This window comes from Orbicella franksi, chromosome 9, assembly GCF_964199315.1.
Source record: "Orbicella franksi chromosome 9, jaOrbFran1.1, whole genome shotgun sequence".
NCBI lineage: Eukaryota > Metazoa > Cnidaria > Anthozoa > Scleractinia > Merulinidae > Orbicella > Orbicella franksi.
In genome coordinates, this window is record NC_138153.1 from 7,901,297 (window position 1) to 7,915,050 (window position 13,754).

General features: G+C 40.6%; 1 protein-coding gene and 1 pseudogene across 2 annotated transcripts in view; one reads left to right on the forward strand and one right to left on the reverse strand.

The window, feature by feature from the left end:
- Positions 1-218: 218 nt before the first annotated feature.
- LOC145496740 (N(4)-(Beta-N-acetylglucosaminyl)-L-asparaginase-like) lies at positions 219-5,434 on the forward strand. Its single transcript, XM_081476475.1, has 9 exons — positions 219-389; positions 505-565; positions 686-740; positions 1,446-1,504; positions 1,804-1,871; positions 2,321-2,396; positions 2,773-2,880; positions 3,848-3,981; positions 4,882-5,434. The coding sequence occupies exons 1-9, from the start codon at positions 350-352 to the stop codon at positions 4,983-4,985; spliced, it is 705 nt and encodes a 234-aa protein (XP_081332601.1). The 5' UTR covers positions 219-349; the 3' UTR covers positions 4,986-5,434.
- LOC145497531 (sushi, von Willebrand factor type A, EGF and pentraxin domain-containing protein 1-like) overlaps positions 5,371-13,754 on the reverse strand; it is a 40,459-nt pseudogene continuing 32,075 nt past the window's right edge. The window contains exons 25-34 of the transcript XR_014050696.1: positions 13,517-13,639; positions 12,695-12,871; positions 11,404-11,595; positions 10,653-10,844; positions 9,953-10,129; positions 9,126-9,299; positions 8,370-8,543; positions 7,486-7,821; positions 6,560-6,746; positions 5,371-5,641 (exon numbers count right to left, since the gene is read on the reverse strand). The product of XR_014050696.1 is annotated as a sushi, von Willebrand factor type A, EGF and pentraxin domain-containing protein 1-like (transcript). The remainder of the gene's footprint in view (positions 5,642-6,559; positions 6,747-7,485; positions 7,822-8,369; positions 8,544-9,125; positions 9,300-9,952; positions 10,130-10,652; positions 10,845-11,403; positions 11,596-12,694; positions 12,872-13,516; positions 13,640-13,754) is intronic.

Consider the following 13,754-nt stretch of genomic DNA (forward strand, 5'->3'; position numbering starts at 1 on the left):
CGAATAAATCACTCCTCTAAAAAAAGCTATAGTTTTCAAACAGACTAGTCTCCACTGGCAGTCATTGTAAAAAATCATATTGTCAATACGTTGTTGTAGTTTTCACCCCCGCTTTGTCGAATTTTTGCTCGCCCTCCCATTTACGCGCGGTTAAAATGTGGAAAAGCTCTTTGTACGGAAATGCTTGCTACGCAGGCTAGAATTGTTAATGAGTTTGAAAATTAATGTAAATGATTGCTGATTGTCTTCATCATACTAGTGTCATAATTTCTGCAGTGCAACACACGCCGCTGGTGCAGTGGGCTGTTTGAAGCGCGTCAAGACGGCAATTTCTGTCGCTCGAGCTGTTATGGAGAACACCAAAGCTACCCTTCTTGTTGGTGAAGATGGTTAGTAGGGTCTACCCAAGTTGTAAAACAATCTATTTTGAGATTAACATTACTCGTGATATTTGAGAAAGAGAGAGTTATCCCAATTATTCTTTGTGTCTGTCTTTCCTTCAAGCAACACAATTTGCCCTCCAGATGGGATTCAGAGAACAAGATCTTCATACTAACGAGTCGGTGTAAGTAGTCACTAAATAATAAAATCAGTGAAGGGAACGGTAATTCAATGAATATGCTTTATGTTCTGTAAGTCATATTGCATTTGACTGAATATTTGTCCACATTTTTGTCAATCAAAGGAAGATGTGGAAAGAATGGAAGAAAAACAAGTGCCAACCAAACTTTTGGAACGAGGTTTGTTTAAGTACATTGGTAATCTTTGTTTTTATAACCAAGATTTTTCAGTTCTATTATTTTCAAATGCTTTTTTTTGTCGATTTATAGAATCCTAATTATCATAATAGTGCTAAACACTATGACCATTAAACAAAGCGACTTTCTTTGAGCATAGTTAGTAGAGTCTCCTCTACTAACTATGCTTTGAGGAACCGATTTCAGATTTCATGTCCTCACTATATAGTTATCGGACAATGTTATCCCAGCCCCCCCCCTCCGGGGGGCTACTCCCGGAACAATTGGGTGGGGGGTGTGCGGCCCGCTTCCCAAAACCCTTACCCTATTTATGCCAAAATCTGCGATTTCCCTATCCTATTTATGACCCGAAAAAGTAGCTTCTTCCAAAAAAACTAGCCCACTTCAAGACTTGAGTGAATAAACAATACCCTACTTACGATCAAAATGGCCAAAATCGATACCCTATTTATGAGCAAAACCGTTGAAAACCGTACCCTTTGTGGCCGCACTTACCTATATAACCCATAAAGGGGAGTACTCACCCCCCGGTTCCAGCTAAACACTGACCGTATCCTAATCGATGTTATCAATGATAGTCCAGCTGTAGATAATTTGGTCTGGGATTTCAACTTCCTGACATCAAATTATTTAAAGTTTGGTGGAAATTTCTTTTTCGTTGCCGAATGTATTATGATGTATTTGCAGAATGTTCGACCAGACCCTCGTTCCTCGTGTGGACCGTACAAACCCATCAAAGGCAGAAGGTTAGCCAGCTTCCAGATTTTTAAATCCAAGCTAATCAACCAACCAACCCTTTCATCAATTAATTGATCAATCCCTTTTCTATGGTATATGTGCACTACACTGTAACACGCCACGTGAAACTTTGATGAATGCAAGCTTTAGTTACAACTTGTTATGGTTTTGTTCCACAAGATTTCCCTTCCTTTTTGCGATCAAAAACGTTAGCAACTAATAAGCTTCAACAAAAGTCGACAATATAATTGAAACGGGTAAACGTAAATTTTACAATTTAACAGCTCACCTGTGTTTCATCCTCCAGAAATGTCCAAGACACTACTAAGCAAACTTTGTTGGATGATGTAGATGTCGATAATCATGACACCATAGGTAATGGGTGATGAACGAGCTCATCAAGATAGAACAATGGACTTACTCCTGGCCTGTTTCTCTCACCGAGAAACCGAAACATCTGCGTACACTTGCAGTCATCAACTTCCGCCCTCCACCAAACATGGCACCCCACAAACAGTTCGCCAAAACTTTAGGCGCCACGATCGTGCGACGCACAACTCAACTCAATTCAGAACACATCTGAATAATTCGCGCTGAGTAATTCGCGCGCAAATACTTACTCCTGGTACCACCATTTATACTGAAGCACTGTGCAATGACAACATTTCTAATGACTTTGGTGACTAAAATTAATGGCAACTGGCTTTTCGTACTGTGACATCATATAATTAACTGATTTTGTCTGTTTTCGACTTGCCTTTAAGTCCGGGATTTCCAAATCATTTCAGAATGTGTCATGATCTAAGCACTGATTTGCTTTTCAGGTATGATAGCAATTGATCAAAATGGGAACATAGCAGCCGGAACCTCGACTAATGGATTGAACCACAAAATCGCTGGGTGAGTTCCACAATAGATGACTTCTAGCCAGTAGCGTTTCGTTTTGCTTTTCATCCGTTTTGGCATAATTTGTACTCAAAATTTAACATTATTCATAATTATTGATTTAGCTTTATTCCCGACAAGGAGAGGAAGGGGATTGGGCGGAGCGGGGAAGGGAGAGCTGAAGGACCGTAAAGGGATTCAGTTGAGGGAAGTAATCGATCCATTTGTATAGCCTTTGTTGTACGCATGTGCAAATAATAAAATAAAATATGCAGAGACTGAAAATAGATAGACTGAAATTAAATGGAATAGTAACATTTATTGCACTTTTTCAATCAAAACATTTCAGTAGGCTTTTGACATATGATTGCATCTTTTTTCCCATTGGTAGTCGAGTCGGGGACTCTCCCATCCCTGGAGCAGGAGCCTACGTGGATAAGGACGTTGGTGGAGCCTCAGGGACTGGTGACGGGGATGTTATGTTAAAGTTTTTGCCCAGGTATGCCTTGAACGCACGTTATTGACAGGTTTCTGTGGTTGAAAACTCGCCGAGGTACTGAATGAACACATGTTACCCCTCCTCATCATAGCGTTCGCTATTTGCCTTGATGTTTCGTCACTAACGTGTCAAATAATCGACCTTTCTTTATAGCCTGAAGTGTAATTTAAGAGGATTTTGTAGCGGAGGGCAATTGGCCATATTCGTATTCTTGACAGTGGACTGGAACTAGCTTTACACTGAGGCCACTGCGGGGAGTCAAGAGATCATAGTCTTTTTGCAGAGTCTTTTCAAATGCAAATTACACGAGCCTCCATTGCAAGCTGTTCCAGCTCAACACCGAGAATACCAATATGGCCTATCGGCTACTTTCGATATACCAAAATTGTAACATGGCTCCGAGGTTTTCAGGACAAAATTGCAAATTTGTTGAGTTTCCTGTGTCTCCCAAAGGAGGCTTGTACATAACGAAAGCATCTCCAAATATAGAGGCTTGTCCTGAACGCCATGTAAGAATATTGATATATCGAACGTGGCCTATTGCAAGTGTTACTTTGACACCTTTTCCCTTATCAATAAGACTGCTACTGTACCCACAGGCCAATCAACGTTAAACTTCGTTTTGCGTGGCTATGAAGCGATACGTTGAATTAAAAAGCCTTGCAAAGAGGGCTCTGTGCTAACGTTCAGTCTAACAATTCTAGACCAAGGGAATTACAGAGGTTGAGTCTGATGCAGAATGAATATTGTTTTTTCTAAAGTGATTCTCCTCAGCCTTGGAACTAACTTAGCATTTTAATATATATAGACATTGGCCTATTCGCCCTGTCTGTTAAAACACCACCCTGGCATGAAAAGATGGGCTTTGAGAGGGATGCAACTCACCGGCCCATGAACAAGCTTTGTAGGCAGTGTTTAAACAACTTGCATAAACGTGACAACCTGATATTGTACTTTTGTCTCATAGTTTTCATGCAGTTGAGCTTCTCCGTCAAGGTTACAGCCCAACACGGGCTGCCAGAATGGCTCTTAAGAGAATAGCGCAGTATTATCCAACCTTCAGGGGGGGACTGATAACTGTGACAAAGGATGGCAGACACGGTATTGAAAAAAAGTGTTATAGGGGAACTATCATGAACTTGAATTCGAAAATTAACAAAACAAACTAAATACATATTTCCATTAATAGAAACCAGGAGAGGATTGATCTTCTCTTGTAGAAACCTAAAATTAATGATCTAGTTTCATCAAAAACAACAGTTGTGGATGGACATTGACAGTTGTGCATGGACATTGTCATAATTTACCTTATAATCTCAGATTTGAGAAGTTTGAGAGACTTTTAATTTCAGTATCTTTCCTTGTGTCTTGGAAAAATCTATAAGAACTAATCAAAACCTGCTCGCTTTTTAACAACTCATTTCATGTCTTCCCGTTGCCAGCAAAGATTTTGTGTACTTAGAAGAAGGCCTGAATGAGGATCTAATAGCCAATTGAGAATAAACCCACACTTAACAAGTCCAAGATAAAGTTCATGTACATGTTGATGGGGTCTAGGCAAAAGCTGGGTACTTTTAAATAATAGTTATCCGACTCTTACCACCGATGGAAGCTCTATAAAGTAATTTTCTGATATAGATGGAGCGTACATCTTAACGCAATTTCGAAAAAAATTTCATTTGAGGAAGAACACACCATTCTTTCTTTTTGAGACACTTCTGTGCATGCATTCGTAACAAGGTAGTTCTACCCAATTTCGATTATTGCAGTTTTTGGGAACTGCAACAAAACTCTAGCCACTCCCTACCCACCTCCCACCCCTCAACGCTTAAACTGCAAAACGGCTAAAAAACGCTCTGCATGCATTTTGACTTTCTGTTGCTATAATGACAGTACTCGCGATCTCCTTAGTAGAGTCGGCTAACTGCTCAGGTGTCGTTATCAATTAGAACCCTGCTCTATTTTCTGTTTCATCTTAACCCATTGTTTTTATCTCTTCAGGTGCTGCCTGTCATGGCTGGCCGTATTTTCCCTACACTGTTCGCAATCCAAGGACGGGAAAGAACAAAATAGTGTACATCAAGCCTTGCAAATTGATCAATTAACATTTTAGAGGCAGGAATCAGCTTCCCAAACATTTCCCACGTACATCATTTACAGCTATAAACATTCCAGAAATATGACACGAAAAAAACAAACTTTTATGGAATCTTGCCCTGCAAACACTGCTGGAAGAAAACAGAACGAAGGGATCGTGTAGAAGCGAAAATCTTGGTAATCAACTGTAACACATCCATATCAAATAATGTAATAACGGCGAGGCGTTAGAGAGGGAAATATTTAAATCGAATACAACTTGGCAAAACGCTAAGGGTTGCTGTTTAAAGAGAATAAGACGACACTGAAACACTAAAATTAATTTTCTCATTAGCTTTATTGCTGCATTGCTGTGCTAATACTTCATACCAAAGTTAGTAAAACCCTCCTAATCTACGACAATATTGGGAAACCATAGCTTTGTTGCAACCAATATACTTTCAGGCGATTGGCCGGTTCTCCTCTTAACTTCTTCTTCTTCTAGTAGCTAACATAAGGCCAATATTTCTGGTAGGAGCCACTCCATCCTTTATGGAATTGGCTATCTGAGCTACCTCCGTTGGTTGTAAATTGTATCCACAGGTAGAGTTTTCCCGTTGAATAGAAGGAGCCGGTGGGAATAGAGTGTCCACTCCAGCCGCTGGTTAACACAACTTCACCAAATCTGTTAAAATCATCATAATAAAAACAGCATTAAAGGGGATGGCACAATGACTTACGGATAGTGCACTGCAATCCTAATCGTGGGGCAGGGTTCGAATTCGAACGTGTTCCAGGGAAGTCAGGGTACCTACGTAAGGAATAACTTTCTTAGCTTCTATCGTCATTTCTTCCTCCAAAAGTAGATAAGTACTAGTTGATTACTAGGTCATCCAAGGGGTAGAAACAGCACTTTAATATCCAGTTTGTTTTTTACAGGGTGGATAACGCTATCCAATGGTTAAACCACTACCCAAGGGGTAGCATAGTTAGTTTTGTTACCATGAATTGACCTCCCACGCGAAAACGTACACTAATGGGTATCCGTTCGAACGGCTAAAAACCGTTTGTATTGCGATTTGGGGTGGAACACCTGATTAGTATAACTGGTTTGACAAGTTTGTTAACCGAGATTTTCTAAATTGCCTTTTACGCAACGATATTTCGTATTGTTTACTGTAATCACCACTTAGTCCACAAAAGTATACTATAGAACTGCTGTGTGGGGTGGCGTTTTTGCTAGGGACACATTGCTGGTAGTGGTTGTGGTGGTGATGGTTTTGGGCCGTGTTTACAGGTAGATAGAGTACCCTCAGTAGTGTTAGCGGGTTGCCTTTTTTCATTAACGTGTTTACAAGACAGCTAGGGTTACCCTAGTACTAGGGTGGTAAGGTAATTCTACCTGTGCCGTGATTTCCTTGTAAACCCGACTATCATTGACCCTGTTGCTAAGGTAAACCTAGCATTAAGGTTAACTTTTCTAAGTGTAAACAGGGCCATTGCGCTATCGTTTTAGATTGCGAGGTTTTAGTGGCTATCCAAATTAACAAACACTAATTGGTGCAGAGTACTAAATGGACAAGAAAACAATGTTACAGCGTACCTCCCGGCGTGGATCTTCACCAAGTCATAGGTAGTTTCCGTTGAGAAGTCAGTGAAGATAAAGTCGGGGATGTCCACGGTGCGATGCACCAGCCACACGCAGTCGAGGTTATCAGCATAACCATTCGGGTAGCCTGGTGACGAGATTATGCCACTTCCATCTTCGTATACGCCTCCACAAGATGTATCTAGAAAGTTACAAACACATGATTGTCTATGAGTTATTGTGAAGTGTCAATGTTTTTAGCTTACCGTGACGGTTCGGTCGATTTCAGTTCTATTTAGTTCTTAAATACTCTTTTCTTTTGGCCATCGTAGCTTAACAAGAAATAACACACAAACTGCGGTGATAAACATGACAATAAAACGCATTGTTGAAAAACAAAAAGAAAAACTTTATCTTTTTGCTTGACGTTTCGTATGTTTCGACATACACCTTCAAAAGTGACTGTTGAGAATAGGAGTAACAACTAAATTTTAAATTTAAGATAAGTAACTAATTGACAATAACAATGACAGAAGCTGAAAAAAATGCATATTAAAAGATGCAAACTATTAAAGATGAAGCTCTTTGCTGCTAACGTTATCATTTATTTAGTTTCCCAACAATGCGTTTTATTCTCATGTTTATCACCACAGTTTGTGTGTTATCTCTTATTTAGTTCTTCTTATGGCCCTAGACTGACTAGATTTGAATGGCAATACGCTCCCTTGTTTGGCGCAGGGGATACGGATGACGACTTGGTGTGATATTAGGTGCTGTCCGAGAATAAATGTTTTTATTCTTTACTTTCATCCTAAGTTCAATTTCTTTATATTATACATATATAATTACGGAATACAGTATGTCTGCACACGTACACCCAAAAAAGATTGCATCGGCAATAAACGTTTTGATGAGCTTATTTTACACGTTGGTCTCCTTACCGACTTGCTTGTAGTTGAAACTGAATCCTTTCCTCGTGGTGTTTCCATCACTGATGAATCTCACTCGCAATACATTCCCGGATGAGGTGAATGATGGCGGCAGATAAGTTGTCCCGTCAAACACGATGGTTGCACTTTCGTAGTGACTCGTGTCGTAGATCAGCAAGTAATCTTTGCCAGTCTCCGTCTTAAACTCGGTAAAGTCGAGTCTGACTTTCTTGTTCACCGGAACTTGTATCTGCCACGTGCAGTACTCGTCGTTACCGTAATTGCTGGGATAGTTTGTTGATGTCACTGTACCACTCGGACCATTCAAGAATGCTCCACAGCTCGTTTCTGAAAGCAGAAACATTTTTCCTCATTTCTTAGTTTTTCTTTTAGCCGGGATACCCATTGGCGTTCAGTGACAGAGATATATTTGGATATGGTTATTAAGGTACAGAGAAAAGAAGATAAGGATTAAAGACCACAGCGTGGAATGCTGGATTGGTGGAGTGCTGAATTGGTCATGCCGCGCGTATTAACAACTGTCTGGTGGTTTTTGCGGAGGTGATCCTCGCCTTATTCTTGGTTTAATTTGTTATTGTATGTCTTGTATATGGAGGGGCAAATAAAACAAGCAAGAGACTATCATGATCTCTTGCACATGATATTGATGATGATGATGATGATGATGATGATGAACACGATAATTTATGGAATTTACTGAAAGAGAAAATATACTAAGACAGTATAGCCACGCACACTTTTGAGAGTGTTCCTTTCTAATTTCATTACTGCTAAAATCCGCAACTTTTGAAGTTGATGGGCAAAGGATGGTCTCGATGGTCAAGAAAACGAGGACACGGCCCGTAATATCCAACAAATATTGTATTACTACTCACGCTCACAAGTGGGCTGTGTCCCTGACCATGTACCATCTGCTTGGCAGGTCCTGGTGAGGTCACCCACAAGTCTATACTGAGGATCACATTCCACCACTACTCTGCTTTGATACGTGAAGGTATCTCCATACCTGACGCCATTAGCCGGTATACCTGGGTCGCCACAGCTAACAACTAGAGACATTATTTTATACATGTAGTTTAGAAAATCGTCATCATCGTAGTCCTAGCTCTCCTCTGGGAGAATAGGACCAAAGTAAAAAAAAAGCTACCGAATTAATATTTTTAGTATGTACCACACAAGCGAATAGCGCTTTCCACTCATTCTGATGATCTATGATGGCAAGATTATTATGACACATTCTAATTTCTACAACATTTCAGTTTTATTTGCTAGTTTTTAATTACTCACTAGTCAGTTTTGGAGGTTTTCAGAGTTATAGTACAAACAAAGTAAATATGGCAGCTGGTGCCTTTTCCTTCGACGTCTTCCACATTGTTAGGTGATTTTCTCATAGGAAAACGATTTTAAACCTGATTCTTGCCGACTTCACGCCCCCTTCCGCTTTCGCTATCACGCTTTCCCGAGGAAAAACCAACTAAAAGAACCTCCAAATTCAACTAATGTTAGCTCAGGACGTATTGTCGGATTTTTACGATCTCTTCAACGACGGAAAACCTGTCGCAAAGGAAAAGATTCGGTGAACTGTCGTCCCTGTCGGACAATTAAAATAACATAAAAAGAGTCTAACTTACTGGGGCATGTAGGTTGTGTACCAGTCCACTCGCCGTTAGTTTGGCACGTGCGAACCGGGGATCCTTGCACGGTGTAACCAACGTTACACGTAAATGAGATGGCGTTGCCATATTGGTAGGACGACGAGTTCTTCTCTCCATTATCAGGTGTTCCAGGATTCCCACAAGAGCGCTCTGTACGTAACATCGTTAAAGAAAGAGAGTGACTAAACATTATATTATGATATCGCCATATTATGTTACTGTTCTTGTTATCATTGAATGAGAGTATACAGCTTGTTTAAACTAGCATCAAATTGTGACGTCACACCTAGAAAGATTACCTGCACAATCAAGCAGTCATATCGAGAGAAAATGTGATTGGCCTTTCTTAACAAAAATACAGTGATACTCCCCAATATGCAGGTTTGAGTTTATAATTTCTTTTTATTTGCTCTAGTGCTTAAAGCAATGGGTTTTCTTTTTCACTCAGTTGTTATTTGTGACCTAGTTTCCATTGGCCTCTAAAGTCAGAAGCAAGCTTTATTGTTGCTTTAATTCAGTGACACGTCACAATCCAACGTCGTTCCCAGGGTCTGTTTTCTTCCCGCCCGTCTCTCTTGTTCCACGGGGCGGGAAGACCCTGAGGACGAGGTTGGTCACACTCCCGCGCAAGCTTTCGTCCATGGAAGGCTAACACGGCAGATTGAAAGGTGTTGTGGTATTCTTAGAAAAGGCCTGAGGGGTTCGTATAAGAGCAATGTCAGCCGAAAAACATCGACCACTTTAGTTACTACTTTCATAGATCTTTAAATGAAGAAAGTAACTTGTTCCATCTGTGCACATACCTAAACAGACAGGCTTCGAACCACTCCACAGTCCATCTCCTTGACAAACTTGACTGTCCTCTCCCTCCAGGTGATGGTCTGGCTGACAGGTATACGTCACAGTGGACTCGTACTTAGTGTCGGTTGCTATGTGACGGTATCCACCATAAGGGTCGCCAGGGTCACCACAGTCTACCACTAAAATTTCAATGAAATGGGTGTCTGGCATTACTTCAACTTATTCCACGTATAAGTTTACAACGGTTTTTCCTGCTAGAACTAAATTATCTTACTAGTTCAATGTTATCTTTATGCTTTCTTGGACATTACAAGTTTTTTTTTTCTACAGGTGCATCAAGTGGCTATCAAGTATATAAGCGATCAAATATTTTCGCTCGTGCGCGAATGGTCTAAGCGCGTCACGTGGCTGAATACTGGGGAATATCCGAGTGGTATTCCCAAAGTTCAAAACCGCGCGAGCCACGAAAAATAGTGGTAGGATAATAAACACAACAGCCTCCATTCTTGACGCGAAAATATGCTCGGATACTTGTCCGCGGACAATATCTGTTCCCAGAAGCGAACAGAGTTCCGGGAGCATAGCTCAAGGAAACTGTTCGCTTCTTGGAGCAAATGATATCCGCGGAGGAATATCCGCATATTTTCTCGTCAAATGGACTGAGGCTATTGTTTATATAAAGCGTCTCTACAACAAACGTACATTCGCAGACAGGGTCCACTTCTGACCATTCTCCTCGTCCTTGGCCATCAGAGACGCATGTTCTAAATGAAGAACTTTCTGGAACCATGTTATAACCAGTGTCACAGGAGATACGTAGTGTGGCGCCCAGTTCATACCGATAACCTTGAACCGCTCCATTTGTAGGGACTGGAACTGGGCTGCAGAAGGCAGCTGCAATTAAGGAAAAAGAAACCAAGCTGATGTTTTGAAACTTAGTCCTCGGCAGGAAATCAAGGTCGAAGGCACCAGGGCTTGGTTTTAGGCGAGATCAAGCCTTGTGAAGAGTTTCGCGGGGTACTGATTTTAATATTTCTTTCTGATATTGATGTATTGCCATGTAATTGACATGTTTTGCCACGTGAAAAAAAAAAAAAAAAAAATGAAGTGGTGTTGCCGAGACAAGCACGAGGATAATCGTTTTCTTCAATACATTTAACAGGCAGCAAAACCTACATGAACGTACCATGAACGTGCTTCTAGTTAGTACTTATCGCCGACGTCTTATGGGGATGATATTAAGAATACATTCTGTACCACTAATGTTGACAAGGGTACTGGTAACCCCTGAACTTCTTGCTATTCTTTTTCTTGTTCCAATGAGAACAGAGGGCGTTGTTTTACCCGAGTCGGAATCGATGCCCATGCGAGACTAGCACTGGACAATTCTCCCCAGAATAACTTGGTATATGAGTATTTAGTTATGTGCTCCACTTTGTCTATCATAACTTACCAATACATCTCGGTTGTGTGCCAGTCCATGTTCCATCTTGTTGACACGTTCTTATTGCATCGCCTACCATGGCGTAGTTCGCTTTACACGTGAAGGATGCCTGGGTTCCAAGAACATTCTTGTCGCCTTCTACTCCAGTTAAGACAACTGGCTCGGCGTTTTCCACTTCACCAATTTCCGCACAGTAAACACCTAAACGTTTCAGGAAGCACTTAATTTCTTGTGTTCTGGATCTATTTTATTCCATTGACTCTATTTAATTAGCCCAGAGTTGCGGACATGAAATGCACACGACGATTTCAAACATTTGTATATTAAACAATATTCCAGCTGTGCTGGTCAAACCTCGCGACGTTCCCTAGAATTTCTTGAGGAAAATTTTGGTGTGTTAGTTGTTTGGTCGGCATTGATGTCTGGGTAAATGTAACAATTTTTAGGACAGGTGGAGTGATTTGCACGACAATCAAGACTCTAGTCGGTAATTGTCTCTAAACTTGAAGCTGTTTCAGTTAAACAGGTAGTTCAAAAGTATACCCCTGGCCCAACAGTTGCGTGTAACATGCCAGTTTTCCTATATGAAATGTTCAGGCTAGGTTTTCATTTTACTTTTAGTTCGGGGGTTTAAACAGACTATCACGATACGAAAAGGATGTTACAATAGTCATTGCTGTTGCACTAATTAGTACTGACCGTTGGCTTTTTGCGTATAGATAAAGGAATATCATTCCAGAAATAGCATCCAGTATAATAGTTGGAGAAAATTTCCTCTATGTTTATTCCCAAAGAACTTGGATTTGGTGTCGTAAGGATGTATTTCTGGTAGCGTGCGTAATTATTTTGCTCAAATACAAAGGATAACATGAAATTGGATGACTCTATCTATAATGTGACTCATACAGTGTTTCACAACTGCTTTAAGTTGTGTGCATTACTGCGATGATCAATCATGTCTTCATATCTTTCACCGCAATTAAAATATATGATACGTCATGTATTCGCTTATATTCTTCACCATCTACGGGTATATTCAATATGAACTCGCAACGTGACCAGCTCCCAGCTGGCTTGATAGCTCAGTTAGCAGAGCGTTGCACCGGTATCGCAGAAGTCATGGGTTTGAACCCCGTTCGAGCCTGAAGTTTCTTTCAGGCTTTAATTTCACAAATGCTTATAAGTTGGGTGAGTAACTGCGATGATCAATCATGTCTTTACAGTGTTGATCTGTTGACGTTTTCTAGCCTTCTCTTCTTTTGTTTTTCATATTTTCTCATGAATGGCGAGAGACACTTACGTATGCAGGCAGGGTCTTGTCCTGACCACTGTGCGTCTGGCTGGCAGTACCTTGTGGCTGCATATGAAGCTCTGTAGCCATCGTCGCACGTGTATGTTGCTGTGCTTCCCACAGCGAGGCCAGAGCTCAGTGCCACGTTACCATTGGCTGGGCTGCTCAAGCTGGGACATGTCAATGCTAAGTAACAGAATTTTAATAGACATACATGTAGAATTAAGATCAAAGCAATATCTTGGTGTTCGGGTATGGTTATTTGTAGCACCACCGTTGCAACAGTTTATCGCTGCCTCAGTGTCATTTATAGTTGGGTTGCTCAAAAGGATCAGTTCACCCGGCCTATGAAACACACCTGAAGGCTGTAAATGAGTCTTTGTAACAACTTTGACAAGTCCATTATACTTTGATACCCTGACAAAGTCCAAACCTAGCGCTCAGCCCCATTAGCTAACTCGACGTTAAATCTGGGCAATACTAGATAAAGTCACGGTATTTTGAGCATTTTTTGGCCACGTACAAAATTAACTCAAAATTTTAGAAAACCCCAAAATAGTAGTTTACTAAGATAGAAAAACACCAGAGACAAAAATAAACTATAAAGGAACACGAATGGTTAAGGATGGAGAAGATTAACACCGATTAGAAACGAAGAACTTGAAAAATTTAGGCTAAACCTTTAAAGAAAAAACGTTATATAAAGCGCTATATATAGAAAAAGAGCCGTATAAGTGACTTATTATTATTATTATTATTATTATTATTATTAAAGATGCACAAACCGAGACGTAGCTCCTTATTATAGATAAAAAAATATATAACATTCACCTTCGCAATTTGCGTTATCTCCGCTTAGAGTGTATCCCTGTCTACAAACGCAGTAGAACGACTCGTACGTGTTGACACATGTGTGTTCACATCCACCATTTGAAGTTGCACACTCATCGATATCTAGAATTCCAAGAAAGGATTGATCAAGATGGCCTTAAAGGCATTACCAGATATGTCAGGGATGGAACTGTAGATAGGGCTCTTCACGGCACCAGTTTTCACTTGTCCCTCGTGC